The following is a 12,784-nucleotide window of genomic DNA, read 5'->3' on the forward strand; positions in this document are numbered from 1 at the left end:
AGCCTTTAAAGTTTTAAAACAATCTGTCTTAATGCGTTGGTGTTGAAATTGTATCTATTAAACCCTGTAGTCATCTTGTTTTCTCATTACTTTGCTTCAAGGATTGACATCGGAGGGCAAATTGATTGCAGATGAGTGTGTATGTGTGAATAGTGCACAGACATTGTTTCAGTAAATGTGGACAGAATGTGCCAGACATTGCAGACTCCCATTCAAGCAATCATTTGAGAGAGAGAAAAAAACTTGACACTGGAAACATACTCTCACATCTTACACATAGGCTTCAGTGTGACTTCTCATCATGTGGCAACAGTAAATCTTGTTTTTGGAATTCTGGTGGTCCCTTCGCAGTGGTCATCAAGCCACAAATATTTCTGTAATGTGACCAAAAGGGATTAGACCTGTCAAACTGATGAATAACCCGCTGCTCAGATGTGTAATGAAATGCATCCTGGACATGATTGGGACTTGATCTCATGTCTCACTAGGCATTTTTTTCTGGATGCGCATTAATAAGAGACTAGTTCAGGTACAACAGATTTGTGTGTGTGTGTGTGTGTGTGTGTGTGTGTGTGTGTGTGTGTGTGTGTGTGTTTGTGGAAAAACACTAAAATTAGTCTGTATTCAGGTACTTTTTCCATGTTTTTGTAGGAGATTGGTTGGATCACCATCATCACAGAGATTTTAGAGAGAAAATGAGACTCTAAGAAGATTATACATTCAAAGGTCTTGAAATCTTAACCCCGTTTGTGGACTGCCATGTAGTGAAATACCGGGTGAATAACACTGACTCCAATCTTATGCATTAGGAAGGTCTTTTGAAAACTGAAAAAGGAGGCCAAATTTTTATGGATTTTTTTTTTTTTTTTTTTTTTTGGTGATATCTTTGAAACTGCTGCATGATTTCTCATAAAACAGGAATGAGCTTCCCAGTTGCTATAAACAATATGTAAATTTATATCCTTTGTGTTCTTCTGCTTCTGGGCCACACAATGCTTAATATGCAAAACCTGACAAGAGAAAATTAGTATACATTGATGGATGACTTGCATCGCAGAAAGACCGATGACTTTGTTTTGGGAGCTGATATCATAGATGATGTAAAAATCATGGATAATGGATAATCCATATTTTTACTGAAAAACAAGATAAAAATGCTGGGTCAGAAATTAATCCTCACTGTGCTCCAAGACAGAGACCATCTCAAGCCAAAATCAGGCCATTTGGCCACTATGAGGAGAAAACTGCCATCACTGTTACAAAACATATTTAAAATAGGATGAACAGAAAGAGTAGTAAAGACAACAGCTTGCATGAAGGCGGCAGTGTGGTTGGAGAGGTCACTGAAGCGCAGAGCTTCTCTGTCTATTTTTTTCCATCTTCACTGGGATTGATTCACTAAAAAGGCTATAAATGGGATATAAATATTTAAAGAGGTGCAAATCGTTACTCCAACCAAAATATTTAGCTTTTGGGAAGCCGCTGAGTAAATCATTTTTGTGTGTGTGTGTGTGTGTGTGTGTGCATGCAGCAAATGTTCACGCTGTTGGACTAGCTCTACGCTCTCCGTCTCTTCCAAATTCATCTCTTTGATGTGAACTGCTTAATTTGGGTGACAAAGCAGAACTAAGAAGAACTCCCCTTATTCCAAGTAAGAAAGAGGGAGCCAGGGGCACAGGAGCAAATTAAATTAACAGATCATTTGTTTGGAAGGATGACAATAATAAAATGGATGGGTAAGAAGCTGCATATTCCATATCTCTGCCTCTTATTGCTTCTTTGTTTTATAAAGTGGTTTTCAGTATCACCATCAACAGTAGCAGTTCTCTCATAGTTGCTGAAAAGTTTCTGCTCACACTGCCAAACTGTGAATTTGTTCACATCTCTTTTATGATGTCACACCTTACTCCTTGTCACAGCACTTCAACAGCAACCTAGAGATCACAGCTTTGCTTGCACATTAGTGCCAATAAAGTTTTGAATTAATACGCATTACTTTTTTTCTGGGGGGCTTATTTTATTAGTCGGAAATCTGTCTATTTGTTAGGCTATCAGTTGTTTTCCAGAGAGGCAAATTTGAGGCATCAGATTCTGTGAAACACACACTCAAGCACATGCTGCCTGTCAGCTAAACCGGGTCTGTCACTCTGATGTGTTACAACCAACCTTAACTGACTGAGCCGTACCACTGTGTGGATTTAGACAGCCTATCACACATACTTTCATTCTCCGGCTCTCCGATCCCTGTCTGTCACAGAAGAGATGGATGACATCAATGACAATTCACTGATCTGTGCCGACCCCAAGGAACATTCTCCCTGTGTGTGTGAGAAGTGCAAATTCAAGTCGATAGCCTTTAAATCCCCAAGGACCAGAGTTGTGTGTGTATGTGTGCGAGATAGACAGTGTGCGAGACACCCTACTATTCTAAACAGCATCATAGATGGAGAATTCAAGGATGTTCTGTCCTTTCCCCCTATCAAATGCTTTTCATTGCCCTGAGTGTGAATAGATCTGTCTGTCTGTTGATCGTTAGTTTGTTGGTTCTTTCTATCATTCTTTAGTTCATTCTATAATTAAATTATTCTATCTATCTAGAGCTTTTCCACCAAGGGGCCAAACGGTTCTCATCGCTAACCATTCCATTCCGTGCCGGTCCAGGCCAGCTGGTACGGTTACGGTTTAATTTTCCACTGTGGGACTGATAATGGCCGTTCTTTGGAATGTAATACAAAGTGTCAGTCGTTGCCTTGGTTACACAACAGTTAAAATGAGATGTAAATAATGACCGACTTATGGAGGATATCAGATATTTCTTTAAATTTTATTATTAATTTGTGTTTCCGCCACTCAAATAGAGCGCTTAGCCAGTTAGGGAGAAACTGGTAGCCAGGCAACAGACAAATGACAAATCCTGTGTGTCGACGTCAGTTCATGCATTCTATCAGCACAATTCAGCACGGTCAGACAACCGTGCCGAGAATTCCAGGCCGAGAATGGTAGGAGAGAATTTGATTGTCTGTCTGTCTGTCTGTTACAAGTGTAGTTCTAGCTCTAAATTTTATTGCATTACACCACAGTTTTTTTTTTAAATCACCTATTGTATAATAGAAAATGTAATTCATTTGACTTCTATTTTACTATAATATAATTCTATATGACAGTCTTGTGTAGCATTGTCACAGTCACCAGCTCAGTCACTCTCTGAGCATCATTTCCCAGCATCACTTCTGATCCACACCTGCACTCTGTCAGCCATCAGCACACGTGCTGCATATCAGCTCCTGAACACTGATTCCCTGCACCTGCACTTCCTCGTCAATACACCCTTCTTAAGCCAGCGTTCCAATCGTATCTTTGTCTGGTCTCGTCTATGAGAAGTTCCACAGACCTTACCCATTTGACTCACCTGAGATATCTACCAGTTTAACTCACCTAAGATACCTATCTGTTTGACTCACCTGTTGTTCCTGATTCATCTTCTGTCTGTCCCCTTTTTGTCTTCCCCTTCATCGCCATCTTCCTTGATCCTCTGTTCGTCAGCCTGCATCTCCACCACGTCATGTGCACAAGGAACACCGTGTTACAGCCAGCTAAGTCTACTGCAAACTGTCATCTGCCATATTTCCTTACCTGTTGCATTCCCGCTCTATGCTATATATAGCAGATATATATAGCAGAGCTGAGACTGGCACGAGCGACTTCAAAATCATCAGTACTCATCTTGCTGGATCTGTCTGCTGCTTTTGACACCGTTAACCACCAGATCCTCCTGTCAACACTCAAGTCGAAGGGCATCTCGGGAACTGCACTCCAGTGGTTCAAGTCTTACCTCTCAGGTAGGTCCTTCAGGGTATCTTGGAGAGGTGAGGTGTCCAAGTCACATCATCTTGCTACTGGGGTACCTCAGGGCTCAGTGCTTGGACCACTTCTCTTCTCCATCTACATGTCATCACTAGGATCTGTCATTCAGGATCATGGTTTTTCCTATCACTGTTACGCTGATGACACACAACTCTACCTCTCATTCCAACCAGATGATCCGACGGTTGCTGGTCGTATTGCAGGCTGCCTGACCGCCATTTCTGCCTGGATGAAGGACCACCACCTTCAACTCAACCTTGCAAAAACGGAACTGCTGGTGGTCGGTGCCGACCCAACACTTCATCATAACCTTTCAATTCAACTTGGGTCGTCAACCATTACTCCTTCCAGGACAGCCAGGAACCTTGGAGTGGTGATGGATGATTGTTTAAGCTTCACAGATCATGTTGCTACAACGGCCCAGTCCTGCAGATTTGCCTTGTACAACATCAGGAAGATTAGACCCTTCCTATCGGAGCATTCCACACAAATTCTTGTCCAAGCTCTTGTTCTATCCAGACTGGACTATTGTAATGCTCTTTTGGCTGGTCTTCCAGCATGCACTGCCAAGCCTATACAACTGTTCCAGAATGCTGCAGCAAGACTGGTCTTCAACGAGCCGAAGAGAGCGCACGTCCCTCTTCTCTTCATCAGTCTGCATTGGCTGCCAGTAGCTGCTCGCATCCAATTCAAGGCTCTGATGTTTGCCTACAGAACGACCGCTGGCTCTGCACCGTTATACCTTAACTCGCTACTTCAGACTTATGCGCCCTCCAGAAACTTGCATTCTGCAAGTGAACGGCGGCTTGTGGTGCCATCACAAAGGGGCACAAAATCACTCTCACGAACCTTCTCCGGGTCTGTTCCTGGCTGGTGGAATGACCTGCCACGCTCTATCTGAGCAGCTGAGTCTCTAGCCATTTTCAAAAAAAATGCTAAAGATGTATCTTTTTCGTCAGCACTTGACCCAGTAATAGTAGCACTTACCTTGATTTCTATTTTCATTCCATCTATTTGTGTATTTATTAAAAAAAAAAAAAAAAAAAAAAAAAAAAAAAATCCTTGCTATGAGCACTTTACTGTCATAACTGTGACTTCACACAGCACTTACATACTGTTGTTCTCATGTTGATTTGATTGATTCTCCTGTTCTCATTTGTAAGTCACTTTGGATAAAAGCGTCTGCTAAATGACTAAATTTAAGTGTGTGTGTATGTATGTGTGTGTATGTGTGTGTGTGTGTATGTGTGTGTATGTATGTATGTATGTATGTATGTATATATATATATATATATATATATATATATATATATATATATATATATATATATATATATAATATAATTTTCAAATGTACATTTATGCCCATTACAGTTTTCCTGGTTAAATAAACATTAAATATAAAGAGAGACCAAATACAATTCTAATTTGTATTTTCACACTTGTAATGTTCTATTTATTAAAACTGATGCAATTCAGAGATCCAAGGTCAGATGATTAAATTGATTTCTATTGCTTAACAAGATATAATCAGAAAATAAATGATAAACATATTAATTGTGAATAGTAAAAATGTGAATTCAATAAATAACATATCATAACAGAATAATACATACAGTTATCAATCAACTTCCAATATCTCTGAAGTTTGACATGCAAGTATTATCATTGTAACATGTTAGTAACAATCTTAATAAAACTTTAGCAAAATCTTAATAAATTTTAGTAATCTTAATCCAATCCAAATATAATGTTAATCAAAAGTTTAAGTATAAATCTATAAATCTAAATCTATAAGTCTGAGTTTGACGAGATCTCGTTGATATGCAAAGAGCAGAAATTGAGTCACCATCGAGAGATATCAAATAGTGACTGAAAATACAGAAGAAACGGGGCCCTTTTTATGCTACAAAAACCAGACATCATTAAACCACAAAGCTATTAAAGTGAATCAAAAATGATACAACTGTCTCAGCACTTTGCAAGTTATAGTCTGACAAAGGATTAGAAGGGCAATCCCTATTAAACATTGTATAGATTTTAAAATCTTACTACTTAACTACAAAGCACTAATGGTTTAGCTCCTCAGTACCTGAGTGAGTTAATGCATTATAGTCCATCACGTCTATTGTGATCTCAGAATTCAGGCCAGTTGATAATACCTATCAAGGGTGAGGGTGAGTAATAAATTACATTATTTTCATTTTTGGGTGAACTAACCTTTTAAGATCATCTACTTGCATGATGTAAATTACGTCATGATGCAATTTCACATGCGTAATTATTTTTGTGTGTGTGTGTTAAATACAGTATGTGTTAAATTATATTAACGCATTAAGGATTTTGAATTAATCGCGTGCGTTGACGTTGACAGCCCTATACAAACATATATCTGTCATGACAACTCTCAGGATATTAGTATGATAATAGAGATTGGCATGGTAATGTATTTGTATTTGGTGTGCATGTAGGACATTGTCACACTAAAGGACAAAAATGGTAGTTATTGCGTTAAAGAGAGTGAGGGGTATTACATTAAAGTATTTTCATTTAACCTTGAGGGTGTCAAAGAAGAAGAATTTAATTTTGATACAAACAATATCAATATGTTTTAAATCAACAAAATGAAATGTGACTCCTTGACCGAGCAAATATTTTTGAAACTCTAACACCCCAAAATCTTTTTTAAAGTAATTAATTTGTTTGTTAAAGAATAAATAGCATTTCATTTTGTTACATCAACCTTATTTATTTATTTATTTTTTAAAACACATTTGTTAAAGTATATGGCTGTTCTTTTTAAGGGATAATTTCTATTTCTATTTACTTTGTGTCATTCTCCTAGGATCTTTTCCCTTCTGTCTCCCTCCCACTCATTTCTCTCCCTCAATTCTTTCTCTCAAAAACAAAGTATCATATTTTATGCTTATTTTCATGACACTTTATAACAGTACAAATTTTCTGCAAAACATCAGAATTTTATTTTATGTAATTACTGCATTTAAGAACACTGAAAATGATCAAAAAAGAATGAAAAGGAGTTGAACAAATCTTATTTAATTATTTAAAATGCTTCTCAAAGAGCCCTTGTCCTCTGGTGTGACATCTTTGTCCTTGTTTGACCATAGGATGTTTCAGCCTTTTGAGTCAGTTAATGACTTTGCTATTATAGCTAACCTGTCATTAGCAGTTAGCAAGACGCATTTGCATAATTTTCCATGATTTTGTAGTTTAACACATTTTTAATTAAAAAATATAATTTAGGGGTGTCACACCAAAGGACAGCAAAACGTAACACAATTCTGAGACAGAAACTAACCATGTGCACATGTCATGGGCTTCACGGGGTGTTTCAGTAACATGATCAGAGATTGTATATTACAGGGAGATGAGAGGGTCAGTATCTCTTACCATTGGAAAAAGCGTAACGCCTAACTTAATCATCAGCCTATCGTGTAATGGCAGTGACATCAGTCGCAACATTCCCTGCTCTGCCTTCTCTTAAAAAATACATTTTTATCAAGCTAAAATCTACATATAGTTCTCAGCGAAAGTATTGTTTAGTGTAAAACATGCTGAAGATTAGCAAACAGGCTGTTGATTAATTAAATGATCAGCAATTTCCCCACAAAAGCTGTTTAATCAGCATAGTGAAGCCTCCATTGACATCCATTCAAAAAACAGCCTCTGGTCTCCTTCCCTGCGTACCGCCAGAGGCGAAGTGTTAGCATTAACTGATACGTTTTTTTTGGCTAAAGGTTGCAGGCTTGCCTTCCAGTGGCTTTGACTTGATCTTGAACTGGGTCCTTCAGCTAATTAAATTTGTCCATGGAATTGCCCGATTTAATATCAGGATATGGCGTCACACCGGAGGACATGGTTTTTTCAGTGACAAAATGTATCAAGATCGTACACTTAGAAATATATGGATGAAAAAAAGGATTGCCATTTACTAAAATAGAGACCAAAATTTATTAACATTTTTATGCTTTTCTTTTTAATTTATAAAAGTTGTAGTTTATTGAACCATGCTTGAGACATGGATCCCTTGCAATGGGCTGAATTGGAACGTCCTAAGCCCTTAATCTATGGAGTCAAATTAATGCCTGAAAGTTTTGCACAAAAATAAAGTTTTGCAAAACAAAAAAAAGAACTGAGCTATAAAAAAATGTTTTGCAAACAAAAATAAAGAATTGCAAAGGAAAAATAAAGTATTGAGCAGAAAAAAATAAGTTTTGCAAACAAAATTAATAAATTGCAAAATAAAATAACGTAGTGCAAAAATAAAACTATAATCAATTACAAAAATCAATGACAGCTGTAAACCTATTTTATCTTTGACACATATTTTTCATGCTCAAACCTACTAAATCATTTGCAACGCTCATTTTATTCTGCGTTTCAGTCAAGCGTGCGCTCACAATACCGGTTTTCCTTTGCGCTGCACTTTTCTGCACAGTTCTCTTTATGGCACTGGTTTGACGTGGGGGTGGAGACAAGAAACGGGGGCATGCCCCCGTGAAACACATCATCGGCAGGAGACGCAGATCGGAACATAACAGATCAAGCATAGAGACGGAGCGTATTTATTATAATCTGAAAACCACGCCCACCGGGGGGAAAACAATCCAACTGTCTCCATTGACTTTGTATTGCGTGAGGCTGCCTTCTTGTCTTTTCTGACTTATTACAAAAAACAGAACAATGCCTAAAAGCTGCTGTGTGACAAGGCGTACAGCTAACAAGCTAAAAAACCCAGAAATACGTTTTTATAAGCTGTCGACCCCAAAAAACGAATGTTTAAGGACACAAAAGTGGATACAGGCAGTGAGACAGAGAGCAACGGGTCATATTACTATAAGAAATGCATTGGAGGGGGTCGTAATTGGCGACAACATATGCTAAACAAACCAACAAAAACAAACCATTCATTATTTTTAACCATGTCAAAGAATTATTTCACCTGTCGCCGATTACGTTCCCCTCCAATGCATTTCGCGGAGGCGTGCTCCCGTTTCTTGACTCCACCCCCATGTCAAACCAGTGCCATAAAGAGAACCGCACAGAAAAGTGCAGCGCAAAGGAAAACCGATATCGTGAGCGCACGCTTGACTGAAACGCAGAATAAAATGAGTGTTGCAAATGATTTAGTAGGTTTGAGCATGAAAAATATGTGGCAAAGATAAAATAGGATTACAGCTGTCATTGATTTTTGTAATTGATTTTTATTTTTATTTTTGCACTACTTTATTTTATTTTGCAATTTATTATTTTTGTTTGCAAAACTTATTTTTTTCCGTTCAATACTTTATTTTTCCTTTGCAATTCTTTATTTTTGTTTGCAAAACATTTTTTTTATTGCTCAATTCTTTTTTTTTTTTTGTTTTGTTTTGCAAAACTTTATTTTTGTGCAAAACTTTAAGGCATTAATTTGACTCCATATTAATCTCTTGGAATCTGCCATGGAGCTGATTTATTATTTACTTTTTTTTTTTTTTTTCCTTATGAAACTGTTTAATGCAGCATTCTGTATGAATAGGTGTGTTTGGGTTGTTTTAGATATTTAAAAAAAAAAAAAAATCATATATCAGAGTTGTTTGTGGTGGGCTAAATTAAACTCTATATGCAGTGACGTCACAATCGTGTTGCATTGTGGTATATGGAGCTGCCTTAAGTGTACATATGAGGTCAAAATCGAGGGAGCGAGGGTCTGTCCATATAAACTTCCCTTGTCCACTTCACTAAGTGGAACGCACTTCAAAATGGCGGCAGGGATTCCCCCGAGTGTTTAGGGAAGTTCGCGAGAGCGTGTCTAAGGCCCTGTCCACACAAACACAGGTATTTTCAAAACCGCAACTTTTTTTTATATGCAGTTTGGCCATTCATCCACAAGCAAATGCAGTAACTTGTAACTGAAACCGAACTTTTTTTGAAAACTCCGGCCCGGGTGAAGATTTTTAGAAACTCATGGTGAAGCCGGAGATTTTGGCCAGTGAAATCGGAGTGCGAGCAGTTATCTCATTTGTTTGATGTCAGATTGTGTCTCCTTTGTTTACGTGAGGCGAGTTTATACAATGAAGGACGTAGCCAAAATATTGCTGCTAATAACTATGCTAACAGGGCTTATAACATATACAGATACATGCACAGTTCTCCCATTATTTTGCGGAACAGAGGTGTCAGAATGCAATGCAACGCAGTCACTGGGGACAACGTGAAAAAGCTTAACGTGGCTTAATTTACTAAAACTGTGTTATTAACAAACCAAACTTAGTAAACACCTTAGCATACTATGTACAGAAAAGCAGATGAGCCCATAATATGAACGCAATGTTTAATTACACGTTAAGCATTTTCCTCCCATTAAGAAAATACTTAACGTGACATTAAAAGAACTTGGTAAAAACTATACTAATAAAGCATACTTTAGAGAGAAATTGGTTTGTGCAGAATTTGATATTAGTAGGTGACGTTAAGCATTTTCATTATAACGGTTTTCTATGGGAGGAAAACACCTGACGTGTAATTAAACACATTGCATTCATATTCTGGGCTCATCTGCTTTGCTGTACACAGTATGGTTTATTAGTATGATGTTTACTGAGTTTGGTCTTTTAATATCACTGTCTTGGTACATTAAGCCACATTAAGCATTTTAGAATGTCCCAGTCGCAGCTTATAACAATGTTTATATTTATTTATTTATTTTTTCTCCTTTGAATATGTTGCATTGTACAGTTCTGGTTTTTGGAATTAAGAATAATAATAGTAATAAAATGCTTAAAGTGCCCCTATTATGCCTAATATTGTTTTGGGAGTGTCCTACAACAGGTTTAAATGCATGCAAGGTCAAAAACACTTTAGTTTTCTCATAATATACATTTTAATTTCACCTGAGTTTTCAATTTTTTGTAAACAACTCGTTTGAAGCAGTTCAGAGATTCAGTCTCTCTAAACCCCTCCTTTCTGTGAGCCTATACTGCTCTGATTGGTCAGACGGCCCAATCCTTTGTGATTGGTCTACTGTGCGCACCGCTCGCTCATTGCAATAACTGAATGACGGCTATCAATTCGCAAGACATTCTGTGTTCAATGTATGGACAGAAAAGATAGCATCGATTTTACCGTATCAATTCGAGCCCGAGTCTGATGATGAAACATCTGAAGTATTCAATCAAACTGATTCGCAATTACGACTGGAGTACGATGTTTCTATATGGTAAGTGTCACCTTAGCGATGCTGCACATCCGAATAGCTGAACTACAGAAACGTGAGTTAGCCGGTTAGCAGGAGACATACAGACTAGTGTGTACGTTACACAACATAACACAAAACTATTAATTTATGAACAATCGCTAGAAAATTTAAACATCGATTATTAATCATACTTACAGGTTGAGATTCAGAGGAGCAAACTGGTCTAAATAAACTGGGCATTGATCTGTATTTTAAGACCAAGCGTTTTGTGAATCCTGCTTTAAACTCCCCGAGGTTTGAGCAGTCATCAGTAAAATGTATTTTACATGTATTTTAGTCTAGCTTAAGCCTTGTCTGTGAAACCAGGGGAATAACTGTACAGGGAGTGCAGAATTATTAGGCAAGTTAATTTTCTGATCATATTTTTTTCCCAAGCACATTTTACCAATTCCAATCCACATCAATCTTAATAACTACTATTAATATTGTTTTTAATCATTTATAAGTGATATATAATTGTTCATGAAGGCTGGAAATGAAAAATGCCTTATATTCAGGTGTGCAGAATTATTAGGCAAGTTTTCTTTTACAGGCAAAATGAGCCAAAAAAGAGATTTAACTCAGACTGAAAAGTCAAAAATTATTAAATACTCATGAGAAGGACGCAATACTAATGCAATACTAGAAATTGCAAAGTTAAAGCATGACCAAGGGACAGCAAAATGCTCATTGGGTCAGCGGGGTCAGACAAAAACAGGTGGAAAAGAAAAGACACATGTTAACTGCAAAATAATTAAGAATTAAGGTGAAGAATTAAGTGTGAAACCATCAGGAACCCTTTAGTCTCCAGCGCCACCATTTTCCAGAGCTGCAACCTACCTGGAGTCTCCAGAAGTGCAAGGTGTCAGGATCTCAGAGACTTAGGTTAGCTAAAGAATCCTAAAAAATGAGCTGCACTTGATAAGAATCACAAGCTGAAGTGTTATAAAATACATGAAGACTGGGTTTTAATAGGGCTTATAGACAGACAGCTTGAGAATGACTCCTGATGGACCAGCACCACATCCTCTTGTACCACTGTTTGAAGAATTTATCCAGAATCTGGCAGTAAGGTGTTTGAGTTCACTTTTAGTCCATCTCTTATCCTGAAATGTCTGTCTTGCAGAGATGGACTAAAAATGATCTTCCAAAACTTACTGCCAGATTCTGGAAGATAAATTCTTCAAACAGTGGTACAAGAGGATGTGGTGCTGGTCCTTCAGGAGTCACTCTCAAGCTGTCTGTTTATAAGGCCTATAAAAACCCAGTCTTCATGTATTTTATAACACTTCAGCTTGTGATTCTTATCAAGTGCGGGTCATTTTTTAGGATTCTTTAGCTAACCTAAGTCTCTGAGATCCTGAGACCTTGCACTTCTGGAGACTCCAGGTAGGTTGCAGTTCTGGAAAATGGTGGCGCTGGAGACTAAAGGGTTCCTGATGGTTTCACACATAATTCTTAATTATTTTGCAGTTAACATGTGTCTTTTCTTTTCCACCTGTTTTTGTCTGACCCCGCTGACCCAATGAGCATTTTGCTGTCCCTTGGTCATGCTTTAACTTTGCAATTTCTAGTATTGCATTAGTATTGCGTCCTTCTCATGAGTATTTAATAATTTTTGACTTTTCAGTCTGAGTTAAATCTCTTTTTTGGCTCATTTTGCCTGTAAAAGAAAACTTGCCT

General features: G+C 37.6%; 2 protein-coding genes across 2 annotated transcripts in view; both read left to right on the forward strand.

Annotated features, from left to right (window-relative positions):
* htr2cl1 (5-hydroxytryptamine (serotonin) receptor 2C, G protein-coupled-like 1) overlaps positions 1-12,784 on the forward strand; it is a 169,499-nt gene that overhangs the window by 25,492 nt on the left and 131,223 nt on the right. The window lies entirely within an intron of this gene.
* On the forward strand, positions 3,677-5,060 carry LOC125264521. The gene is made up of 2 exons (XM_048183894.1): positions 3,677-3,839; positions 4,038-5,060. The coding sequence occupies exon 2, from the start codon at positions 4,094-4,096 to the stop codon at positions 4,763-4,765; it is 672 nt and encodes a 223-aa protein (XP_048039851.1). The 5' UTR covers positions 3,677-3,839; positions 4,038-4,093; the 3' UTR covers positions 4,766-5,060.

This window comes from Megalobrama amblycephala, linkage group LG3 (genome assembly GCF_018812025.1).
Source record: "Megalobrama amblycephala isolate DHTTF-2021 linkage group LG3, ASM1881202v1, whole genome shotgun sequence".
NCBI lineage: Eukaryota > Metazoa > Chordata > Actinopteri > Cypriniformes > Xenocyprididae > Megalobrama > Megalobrama amblycephala.

What these genes read in the sequence shown, in the direction of transcription:
- LOC125264521 (XM_048183894.1), top strand. Translation starts at nt 4,094, where the DNA reads ATGAAGGACCACCACCTTCAACTCAACCTTGCAAAAACGGAACTGCTG.